The sequence below is a fragment of the Anopheles aquasalis genome, chromosome 2 (assembly GCF_943734665.1).
Source record: "Anopheles aquasalis chromosome 2, idAnoAquaMG_Q_19, whole genome shotgun sequence".
Taxonomy (NCBI): Eukaryota; Metazoa; Arthropoda; class Insecta; order Diptera; family Culicidae; genus Anopheles; species Anopheles aquasalis.
In genome coordinates, this window is record NC_064877.1 from 73,003,147 (window position 1) to 73,015,646 (window position 12,500).

General features: G+C 47.1%; 1 protein-coding gene across 1 annotated transcript in view; it reads right to left on the minus strand.

Annotated features, from left to right (window-relative positions):
• Positions 1-8,275: 8,275 nt before the first annotated feature.
• LOC126577030 (mucin-2) overlaps positions 8,276-12,500 on the minus strand; it is a 13,793-nt gene continuing 9,568 nt past the window's right edge. Inside the window, exons 6-11 of the mRNA XM_050238415.1 lie at positions 12,491-12,500; positions 9,177-9,354; positions 8,947-9,099; positions 8,742-8,857; positions 8,509-8,664; positions 8,276-8,436 (exon numbers count right to left, since the gene is read on the minus strand). The exon at positions 12,491-12,500 is cut by the window's right edge and continues 884 nt beyond it. Coding sequence (XP_050094372.1) covers positions 8,276-8,436; positions 8,509-8,664; positions 8,742-8,857; positions 8,947-9,099; positions 9,177-9,354; positions 12,491-12,500 — 774 coding nt within the window. The remainder of the gene's footprint in view (positions 8,437-8,508; positions 8,665-8,741; positions 8,858-8,946; positions 9,100-9,176; positions 9,355-12,490) is intronic.

The following is a 12,500-nucleotide window of genomic DNA, read 5'->3' on the forward strand; positions in this document are numbered from 1 at the left end:
GCCACTTGCACATTTCAACTGGCACTACGCTCAACTGTCAAACTCGATTATCCTTCTTCAGGTTCAGGGTGATCAGAAATCTTGGCGAGCTGGCTTTTTGGCGAACACACGCGGACTGTTCGAGTGGTGAGCGAACATTCGAGGATCATCTTATCGCTGTTTGTTTGTGGGGTGGTCGCAAGAATTTGTTGCAAGTAGGAGAAAGGTAACACTTGAGCGCGCTTTAAAGGAGCGCTAGAGAAGAAGTTTTGTGGACAGTTTGGGTTTAATATAAAAAAACCGGAATTGGGCTGTGGAATTTTGCTCTTTCATTACGACAACTCCTTATTTGATTGGCGTTTTGTTTAAATTTAAATAGACCAATTCCCAAAGTTAATTCATAGTTTGGGGTGCATGTGCATTTGTGATATGACATAATTCATGAAATATATTATGAATACTGATGCATAGAATGAATGTGGATGTTTTTTAGAATATTGTGTGAAACTTTTGGAAGCATCCAATGCCAAACTGGTTAAGATATAGATTTTTTTTAGATCCCACCATATACATGATTCATTGCTTCTCGCTACTTTGAGGAGGCTTTTCCAAAACCAACGTTTTCAAAGTCGCAGCATTAAAACTACTGAACCGATCGATTTGAAATTTTGAATACATAATCTTTACACTATTTTTCAGGTAGTCCCGTCGAGATTTCTTAAAAATTGTTGATACTTTTTTTTAGATAATTATGTAAAACTCGTTTCCTTAAGCAAAATCGTCAGCAAAAGCATCACTTTTTCATCTTCAAAAATCGGCCAAAAATTGAAAAATTGGAATATCAACAAAAATTCTACGGGGCTACCTAGATAAACTTATAGTCTTTCAAATGAAAAATGATTTGTATTTTTCTGGTGACCCATTGCGCAGCCACGATGAGGACCGTTTTTGGTACGACTCAAAAGACTTGCCCCTTAAGATTTAAGCGACGAACCCGATTTGATCGGCTTGAATTAAACTTAGCCCCCCTTAAAGTGGGGGTCCTTAAGGTGGTGCCAAAACAAAGGATAATTTATAATTCTTAACAGTAATGCAACGCATTGGAAAAAAGTCATACAAAGGGGAGGTAAACTACCATACTATTGACACAACCAACGTTATACTGACGTTGCGTCCAATTTCTTCGCATGATTCAGCTGAAACACTAACGAGTATTACAGACGATGATGATTGTTTGCCATTGCGATGCCAGCCCAGTAGCCCAGGTGGCCTAAATTTGGGATGTACGCACGAGTTCGATCCATCGGTTTTGTTCGAATGTGATCGATTTGCGTCATAACCTGCATGTTGTTTACTGCACGATCAAAACACCCAACGTCTGCAATGGCTGCACTGGCTGCAAAACATGCCCATAACCGTAACTACCGTACCACAACAGAAGCGCACCTCGTGTTTGTGACAAAATGCAACCGAACCGAACGATTGGGAAGAGAAAATAAGGAGCCAGGAGATAGAAAAAAGGGAATAGATGTGTTCCCGGGGCTCCCGGGTGATCTGGCCTGTGCGCCACGCTTGCTTGCTGGTGCAGAGGAATTTAACGAACCATGGCCAGTGGTTCGCTGGTATCTCGCGTTGCCGATAATGTTGGCATTTATTTACGACAATAGCTCTCCACACCATATGCTCGTGCACACCACATACCGGCACGGCATAAACAGTGGGAAAATGCGAATTTTCTGGCCGAGCAAGCGCGAATCCCTTCCCGCCTTCCTCCTGCGGCATCGGGAACGGCCGCTAACGCTCCGAGGCTTTCCAAACAAGGCGCCGAAGTGCCGGAGCGCCATATCGCCGTACCAGACGGGATAGATGAAACCAATTGAACCGATTTTTAGTGCATATAAAGGAGAGTGTGGAGTGGCCCCGTCGACGACCGACGATCGGATGTAGGTCTCTGGCACTGTGCCGCGTTGCAGAGAAAGTGCACACGATTTTCGATCGTAAACGCACGCTCTCGAGCGAGCGAGATGATGCTGGGGTGGTCGTTTGTTATTTGTAGAACAAGGTTGCTGTCGAAGGGAAGGGACTCGCGAATGACTTTATGGCCACCTTCCGGTCCGTAAATTCCCGGCATGTTTGCGTATGCACGGTGGTCCTTAGGACGGGGATTCGACTCTCCGCAAAACCCTTAGACGAACATTAAAACAATCGATCTGACCAGCTGTGCGCGGCCAGAGTTCATTGACTAGGAAAAGCATCGCTGGCTCGGCCCCTGGCACCGGGTTGATGCACTTTCCCTTTCGGTCGAATCTCTGTCGGCGAGTCGTCCATAAATAAGTGGATAATAACATTATTCCGAAACGACATGGCCCCCGACATGGGAAACCATCAGCATCAGGCTTCATCAGCCGCCACACCAGGCAGCTCCGTTGTCCGTTGTCTCAATAAGCGCTGGCATGCTGGCCGCGTGAGGCAGTAGATTGGCGAATGGCCGTGTCCGCGGAAATGAGTTCCTATCGCGCGGGAAATGTATAACCGTTTGACAGGTAATGACGACATTGTCGGACATTTACTGGCACGGCGGCCACGATGGGGGTTTCGGTTTCTACCGGATCAGGACGCATGTCGCGTGGCGATTCCAACCCTTGAACCGTGTACTACGCTTTCGTTTTTTTGTGGTCAAACACTGAGGCGGAGGTTGAATAGCCGGACACTTTCGTGTGGTAAGATGCAGAAGGCCTTTCTTGCAAATTTTTCCCTCCCCTACATGCAATGCTCATCATCTCGCCGGAGGTCTTGAATGTTATCAATGCCTTGCGTCGGTGCGCAAACAGTGCGCAAATGTGCCGAGAGAAATGTGCTTTTGCTTTGATGAGGTGCAAACGAAACACTTACATCAGGGTAAAAGACCGGGAGATCTGACATGCAAATGGGGACCTGGCTTCTGGGAAAATGGAAAAACAATCACCCACCCTGCCTCCTATTGTGTTTGTGTGTTCATCTTTAATAGTTTCAGCCCATAAACAAGGTGGAATGCAAAACGGGATGATGGATTTGTGGTTTTTATAGCCGAACCACCTGGGCACAGGAAAGTTGACGATGGAAAACGAAAGCCATTTAGTGTCGACCAACTGCACGACGACGTGTCGTCCGAAAGGCATCTTTGCAATGTGCGTATGGGCGCCATTTGTTGGGATCTATTCTTCGGTGCAGCCCTTGGTTGGTGCAAATTTGCATTAAAAACATCGTTCACTCGTAAACACACACTCGGTGCAGCACTGGGGAGTTATGCAAATATTTACTTTCGCCTAGCGCTTTATGCTGGTGCAGCATAAAAAACATCTGCGTTCAGTTCTGTATACGGAGAGTACCAACGATAGCAAATGGCAACTGATCGAGCCAACCGAAAAAAAAACAAGAGTAGGCAAGGAGATTGTGATTCTTGTTTCGATTGCTTGCTGTATGCAGATGTTGCATGTTTCATGTGTGCATTGCAATGGGAAAAAGCGATTGGTGATCGAATCTTTTATGTTTATTTTCCGGTTCCGTTCTTTCCGGTTCCGGATTTTATTTCTGGATTGGTTTTCCTTCATTTGTAGGCGAATTCGTTAATGCTTGTTATGCTCGCTAAATTGCAGCATCATGATAAAAATTGGCTCTCAATTTGATAATCACAAGCTCATAGCAAGCAATCCCGAGCGTCCCGGGCGTTGAGACCTGCTACCCTTCGGTAGCTGCCGTAACTCGAGCTCACGATATCGATTAGACTTGTTCCAAATATTTCGCAATCGATTAAGCACGCCACAAGCCGCCAACACAAACGGTCGGGTCGGGTACGATTTCGCAGCATCCATCCTGCCGGAATCCCAGCCTCGTTAGGGGAGGGCATTAGGCAGCGTAGTACCGTTGCGGGCGGTTTGGCAAAGCATACCTGGCAACCGGCGAGGTGGTTCCAATTTAAAACCGAGTATCGATGATGGAAAATTGGATCGCTAATTGTGCGATGATTGCTGGAATACATTTCACAGATCGAGTAGCCACACATGCCGAGGAGTGCGCTCCTTGTGCGTTGGTGCATAATAGCCGTGTTGCCTCTTGCCTCTTGCGAGTGTTTAATGATGATCGCGATCGAAAGATGGTACTTGCGGTGATTGCTTCCATTCGATTGCAGCTTGGATGATAAATGGCGGGAATGGCAATGGTTGTTGCTGCTGTTGATGCTTTAGTAGAAGCAGGTGTTTGGAGCCGCTCCATAGATTCGCTTTATGTAATTTCGAGATGAAAAGATAGTACATTGAGCTGTACCTTCTGCGGTCGTCTACTTGCTTTTGATTTAGGTAGGCAAATCCACAGCGATTAGACTACGACCATTGTCCACATTCCTTCCGGTGGAGAAAGCATCTCACTTTAGCGATTGGTCATTTGTTTTTTCGTGCTTCTTCGCTTCAATGGACGTATTACTTTTTTCCTGCTGCTAGAAGATCTTCAGCGCAGCGTCCAAGCGCGAAAGCTTCTTTCCCTATCTCTTGAAATTCCATCGTGCCCGCGTGAAGATGTTGGGAAAGTTGAGGCAATCTTGAGACCAAGACACGGTGACGACCACGACGACGACTTCGTACAGAACCGTACGATCCTTCTCGGATCTCGGAAGGGCTATTAACTGGCGCGGCACCGATCGGTTTGAAGATGCTTGGCGTGTAGCCGAGTAGCACGCTCCCCGGTACGTAAGTAGCAGTTTCACTTTCCACAACCGACCATGGACTGGCGTCCTGGCGTGTGTACGGTAAAATCCGGAACGTCACATGCCGTGTGTGCTCCGTTCACTTGACACGCTTTGTAATGGGATTTTGGCGCGTTTCGGTTCCGGTTCTTCCGGAAGGTGAGCGCAGCATCCGCGTGAGTGCGACGCGTTGCGCCTTTCTATCCGCCTCATCGATTGCTCACGCGCGCGTTGGCCATGCCAAGTGTTCCGAGCTGTCGTGCGGTCTTGGTTTTGGTTTCCGGAAAATTGAATGAAACGAAATGTGCTTGAGCAGGCGCCTTGGAGTGAACTTTTTTTTTGTGTTGTTTCCTCGAACCATTTGCAATGGATGGATGAGAAAAAAGGGCTTCGAGATGGTAAAACGATGGAGATGATATCAATTTCCTGTTGTAGAGTGGCGCCAAAAGGGAAAAGCCCTTTCATCGGTTGATAATGAACGTCTTTTGCTGATCATGCGAATGCAGATCAAACTGTTGGAAAAACTGTGGAACATGTTTGTTTGGTCGCTACATTTCGAAAGTTCAATTCTAAGTGTTACAGCAAATGACAGGTTCGACGAGGAAAAAAAGAGAATCGAACAGAAAGTGAAGTGTTGCCCCAGACGTCGTCATCGCCATCGCCGTCCCTATCCGTATTCTCCAGAGGGGCTGAAAGTAGAGAAACGAAACATCGAGAAGAACTTAAGCGCACACTTTAAACTATCGGGTTTCTCCATTAAGCTGCGAACTACTGCCGCGACGATAGCGCTCGATAGCGGCGTGCTGCCTAATGACTTCGACAGTGAAATCAACCACCGCACTGTGGTTGTTGATGACGGTCTTTTGCGCGAGTGTCAACAAACGAATCAGTAATGCTTCGGAGCCTTTTGTTTCGTAGGGTTTTTCACCTGCCCTGCTCGGTTGGTTGGCCCTGGCTTTTGCTCTGCCAGCTACTTTCTTGCCGCCCCGGAAATTACCATTCGAGTCTGCCTGCGAAGGGAACTATCGTCGTCGTCGTCGTCGATGCGATCCACGGTGTCATTGATGAGACCGCATTTATTTGCCGTTCCTAGTTTCGATGCGAGAACCGAAATGTTTCTTTTTTGTCTCCCCCTCCTTTGGGTTCCTAACAATCGAAAGTTTTTCACAGCAAAAGAAAACTGCCTGGCCAAAAACTGAACGAGGGTGAAATCACAATCAAATGGTTACTGTCGCTGGTTGACATTGGCCCGATGCTAAACCGTTAATCACGGTTGACAGGTTCGTTTCGGATCACTTGAACTACTTTGACCTTTTATGATCAATTGTAAGTCCGTCGTTTCGTTTGAAAACGTTGGTTTTCTTTAAAGAAAATCTTTTTTGTGGATTTGTGATGAAAAGCTTTCACTTCAAAGGTAGTAATTTTATTTTTCGTTGATCGTGTGCTGAGCTCGCAAAATTGATCAATTTGCATAATGAAGTAAATTTAAAATGCACTACAGCAATTAAAAACTGTATCATGAAGTACGATCAAGAATACGTAATAAACTTTAATAAATTTAGTAGAATTGTTCCTTCACGTTCTGCAAATGATTCGCCATGAGCTGATGAGAGTAGTTGCTAAACGTATAGTGCTCTAAAACAAATTATGTTAGCCATTAGGTCCCATACTTCCTGGTCTCAGCTTTTATGCGATCTTTCCAATACTCAATATAGCTCGTATCTTTCGCGTAAACTCATTATCTAACAAATTCATTGATAACTAGTTTAACTTAGTGTAGCTTAAAAAATGACTGAATGATGCTAGGCACACATAAATATGGTTTCTTGCCTGCATTATCTACTCTCCGAATTACTTGCATGGCTGTACTTATATCTTTTTTCATTAAAAATCGTTACCTTGTGTTCATTCAAAAGTTGTAATTATATTTTACGCCATTACATCCGCAAAAAAACCGCGGTTCGCTAAAACATTCCGCATTTGATTTTTAATTAACATTAATACGTTTTTTTAAAGATTCTCTGTTTGGTTGATTTTCTGCACAGAATTGATAAATTGAGTTTTTATGCAACATAACTTAAATTGTACTTGAACATAAGTAATAAAGTGATGATGATTTATGAAATGAACTCAATATCGATAATTGCAACAAGATTATTAACTGTACTCTAAGCCGATTTTCCTGATTTCCTAAGGATACAGTAGTCTTGCAATTTTGAAGTTCCAATCGTAAACTGCATAAGCATTTTTAAGGCGAGTAGAATGAATCAGATTGTGTAGCATTGTTGGGAGAATAAAATTGGAAAATGCTCTCATCTAAAATTATTCCAACATGAAGAACTCAAAACACCCAAGTAGGAGGGTTTCCTCTGCCCATTTCGTATATTCATAAAGGATAGGTTAAAAATAAAGGTGTCCTGTCGTCCTGGGCTACTGGACAGTCTAACGTCGGGGACACCACAAAGGTATAAATATAAAAATTGTCCTTCTTTTAATTTATAAGATTTGAGAAAAAAAAGACAAATTGTTGTAGGTTGTTTTTAAAAATATTTATTCGAAAGTATGTTACAATTGCAATTAAATAAGAATGTATGCTGTCTGCCCTAAATGCTACCATATTTACAACGAACGATGAGTTTGTCAACGAACACTCACAGGATGTTCACCAGCTCTGTAGCACCGTTTTGTATTACATTTTGCCCCGCTGTACTCTTGTCCTTTTTTCTTTTAATCTTTATTGTTTCATCGATGTTTTCGCTCCAGGGTTCCGTTTCGCCTGGCTGCCTAATGGAGTATAAATAAATAAATAATTTCTCCTATTCGATAGCGCGTACCTTGTAATTGCAAAATACTGTCTAACTAGCAAATAACCGTTTGTAATACTAACAGTAGTCCGCAGTCCACACTGGGCACCACAGTCATTCGCAAACACTCATCGTTGTCACACTCATTCATTCGCCACAGTTTGCATCATTTATCACAACATACGATCGTTAAAATCTGCGTCGCCAGAAATGCATTCGCCCATCCGTTTCCCGTATCCGGTGGCACAACACATACAAACACACACGCATACGGTTCGGTTTTAAAACTAGAATCGCTAGAATGTAGTTCTATCTCGCTATATATCCCCTTCCCCTCCTATATCCCCTGCTGTTCCATAGGAAAATTGCATTCACTCGACACATACGCGGTGCCACATTCTAGATTCCCTGGATCCGATACAGAGAGAGAGTGAATGAAATGGACACTAGTTCACTGGGTGCGTATTGCGTTTGAGCATTCGAGCCGAACACAAAGCGTCCTAACAAAGCGAAGAGGAGAAATGAAAGTCCTCCATACGCGGAACTCCCCAAAAAACGGGCTTCTTCCACTATTCTGTATGCAGCGTGTCAACGATCAACCTGCCAACCGTAAAACCGTGCAGTTCGGTTGGCAGATCGAGCGCCAAAACGGCCGCTCACTGGAAACCGAATACGGAGTGAGGAGGAGTGTGAGTAAACGTATAAAACATCAACAACTACAAGCAACTACTGCCAGTCTGGTAGGTCCTGCTATGCGCCGTCAGGCGTCGATCACTTAGAACTGCAGTATCTGGTTGATCCAGTCCCGGAATTCGGATATCCTAGTGTAGACACCGGGTTGGTTCGGTTCCGCGCACCCAATACCCCAGGAGATGACACCGGCGAGCAGGAAGCGCTTATCGGGACGCTGGATCACCATCGGACCACCGGAGTCACCTGAAGCACACAAGATCATGTTGCATTAGGTTCGATTACACTGGCATGATGGCGCAGGGGTACGACACTCACCTTCACACGAATCGTATCCTCCCTTCTTCCAGCCGGCACAGATGAAGATGTGCGGAATGTGCTCAATGTACCCTGCGCTCCGGTACATCGTCTCGCAGATCTTGTTCTCGATCACCGGGACAGTCACCTCCTGCAGTACACTCGGCAGTGGTCCATCTGAGGAAAGGGAAGCAGAGGATGAATCGAGGTTCGTCTCTCGGTTCGTTTACGACAGGTTACAGTGGGCAACGCACCTTCATACAACCGTCCCCATCCGGTCACGAACGCTGTCCTGCCGATAAAGTTCTCATCGTTCTCCGGCACGCACACCGGGATGATGTTGGGCTGGAAGCTGACCGGTTCATAGAATCTGCGAAGGGGAAAAACGGAGGAAAAGCAATATTCGTTAGTGTACACTGTCGCGGTCACTCCACTAGCGTGCCATCATCAGTGCCAGACCTTAGCAGTGCCAAATCGTACTCGAACGTCCGTGGATCGAACTGTGGATGAGAGGCGACAATCTGTACCCGGCGTTCCTGATAACCGTACGGTTCCTCTTCCAGTGCCAGATCGTACTCGCCTAACCGCAGCAACAAATCCGATGGTGGAACACTAAAAATGGAAGTGAATTACATTAGGATTGATTTAGGATGATGCAAATTTGTGTGGGTTCCGCGGCGCAAACTTACTTGTCCACACAATGTGCCGCGGTGATGGCCCAGTTTTCGTTCAGCAATGCCGCTCCACACTTGTGCAGATAGGTCGAGGTTCGCCATTGGCGCAACGAGATCTGCCAGGGCCAGCGACCGAACGCTGCCTTCGTACCGCCGACGATGCGTGGCTCCGGGAACATCCTTTTACCGCAAACTGCAGGAGATGAAGAGAGGGAGGAAGAGGGGGAGAGTGGAACACGTTTGCGTGTTATTAGTCGTGTTTGAGAATCGAGAGGGAAGGAAAGGACCCTCCCGTCGTTGTTGCGTGCATTAATGAGCGGGACAGGATGAATGGGAATCGTAATTATGTTGCCATAAAAATGGTAAACGATCCTCGCCAATCAGATCCGACCGATCTCCATCTTCGACTCTCGATGCTCCAGCAGCAGCAGCAGCAATGCAAAGTGTGGGAACCTGTTTTGAACGGTCGCTACTACTGCAGGCCAGGCCTGACAAAGCCAGGGCTCTCTGCATGTGGTCGCTGTTAGAAGATTAATTTATCCTCCTCCCGGGTACCGACGAACGGAATCGATGGAAGAGGTTACCGATGCTGAGTGTCCTCCCTGTGTTTAATGCTTATGCCTTGCGTTGTCTGAAGATCTCTGGCGATCGCTAAGCTCCTGGAAGCCAGTGAACGATTATCAATAGACGCTGCGATCGCTGCGCGCGTATGCGTAACGATTCGCAATTAACTTTATGCTCTAGGCATGCCGCCATGAGTCGACTCCATTCCCAGGGCCAGGGGACCGGCTTATGCACGGCTGTCAACGACGGTTTTATGTTCCGCGGTCCACCGGCATCGTGGCGGATCGATTCGTAGCGCACCATCAACACCGTTGTCATGCGTTAAGCCGTGCGATCGTTCCCAAGCGTGGAGTGTACAAATTGAATGCTCAACTACGGGCCAGGGGCCGTAAAAAGGATGCGCGATACATTGCCCGGTGTCCGCCTAGTTGGTGGGCTGGCCTAGGGACAGCTGGTACCCGGGCATGATAAATCGTTCGCGAATGCCCGCGGTAATTTATCTTAAAAGTACGAAGACATATTTCAACACAACGAGTGCAGCAACGCATGATCGCGAGTGCCCTGTCTTCCAACGCACTTTATGAAGCACTTTAATCACTGATTGTTACGTTCACCGATTCACCAATTGTCATACCGTGAGTAACGATCATCGGTGATTATCGGTGGAATTAAATCACTTTAGTAAGGATTGCAGAATGTTTTGGGTTTTGTTTTTGCAACAAAAAAGAGCGAATTCCTTTCCTTCCATTTGGTCTGCTGGAATCCATTACTTCCCTCATTCTTGCTCTCTCGCACCGTTGTACGTTGTGTGTGCAGTAATAAAGCAACAAAACAATTAATTACATAATGTTCGTAATCGTACGCGATAAGTCACCAGAACAGTGGTACAGAAGAGGGGAGAGATCGTGGCGGATCGTTCCCGCGGATCGCCGCGTGCAGAACACGAACAGACTCTGGTTCGCTGGCACGCAATGGAATAGTAGCACCACAACCACCAGTTACGGTAGGGATCTACGTTCATAACAAAGTGTCGAGTGCAAATACTTTAGCCAACGGGTCAGAAGAGGCAGAACCAAAACCGGATAACGAACGACCTGTGAATGCCCTGTCGTCGGACCACAACACAACCAACCAGGCCTGCCGTGGGCTCCCGCAGCATCGCCTTCGCCAAGGATCAGCATGCATTGCGCCTGTGCGACATAAATCAACATTACCACGCCGATAGTAATGATACCATTAAGTAAATACAAACAATTTATTCAATGTAGCAGCGCAGCAGCATCGGGAAAACCTGTAAATCAGGTAACCGCGCTTGGAGGGACCGGCCTGGCATGGTGTGCCGGTGCGTTCGTGCTCCGGTTGTTCTGTTCTTCATATTTCGGATCGAATCGAATTCGATATCTCCAGTCGCTCACCGCTGCACGCTCGCGGTGTCGAGGTGTCAAGGAAAGGAATGAAGGAAGGGATTCGCTGCGAGGTTCGAGTGGTGGTCAAGTAACTGTCCGCCATGGTTATTCACCTCCGGGGCGCGATTATTAATAACTTTTGCGGCCCGTGCCTCAAATAACACAACAAGGATGATCTCATCCTTTAACCTCCGGGCAACCACTGCTCAGGAACGCAAGAAACTCACTCCGAGCCGGCCTTCTTGGATGAGTCGCCAGTTTGGCTGCGAAAAAGTAATGTTCAAAATTAACGCAAACCGACGCGAAGATGTTTATCGTCCAATCAATCATAGCGGGCCCATTGTTTGGCTGCTCCTGGCACGAGAGCGCTTTAAAGCCTTGCAACGATCCTCACCCAGGGCCAGGCCAGGACAAGCTAAGTTGAAATCGAATTCGAGATCGTGAATTCCCTCGAGTGCTCCTCCTCTCACTCCTCTTTTACCAGGCATGTGGCACTGTTGATTGTTTAAGACATAAAAACGGGCGCGCGAACATAAACCATCCTCGCGAAGGCCAACCCCGCGGTCGAAATCGTACCTCGCAGGAAGGATCTCCAGCACGATCCGATACCGAGACCCTAGAGCAGAGGACATGATCGACCCCACCGGGGCGCGTTAGGCAAAACCACTCGGCGGTTCCGTTGGCTTTTGGGTTTGGTGTGGGAACGGGCTGAAGATGTTCCACCGCGGCCATGCTGGTGGTAATGACAAGAAGCAGCATAAAGCGAGGCGCGCGCGAGAGATTGCACTCATGCTGCCCCCGGGGGGCGTGGAGAAGAGGGTGCATTGTTGCTCGTCCCATCTTCCTTGCCCGCGGCGGGTACTGGGAAGAAGATGTAATGCCGACGAGCAGATCTGTGGCGAACCCGATCTCACTCTCGTGACCGAGGACGAACCAGCGGCGCTCTGCTGGTGCTGCTGCTCCATCCGTGGAAGCATTGAACTTGCGCTCAAGGTCGAAATGGTTTAACGTTATTATCAATTATTTATGTTATATATTTTTATGATGACCACAAAACGTAACCACCGCGTTCGCGTGGTCGGTTTGCGGTTTGTCTGCGAGTATCTGTCTGTTGCGAGCACCCTTGAGGGATCTGCTCCGGAGTCTGGACCGGAGAAATGCTTCGAAAATGGTCCGTAATGAGACAGAACGGGGTCCGGGTGACCATGGCCGTGAGCTGCCGGCGACCACGGATGAGATAATCTTGGGACATGCGCGATGCCATCAGCGATCTAGTTCAGGTGGTTCAGTTCAGGAAAGAAAGGAAAGCAAAGGAAGAAGCGACTGATGGGGTTCTGTGGGATGATCGGGGCAGCTCACCTGATCGGTA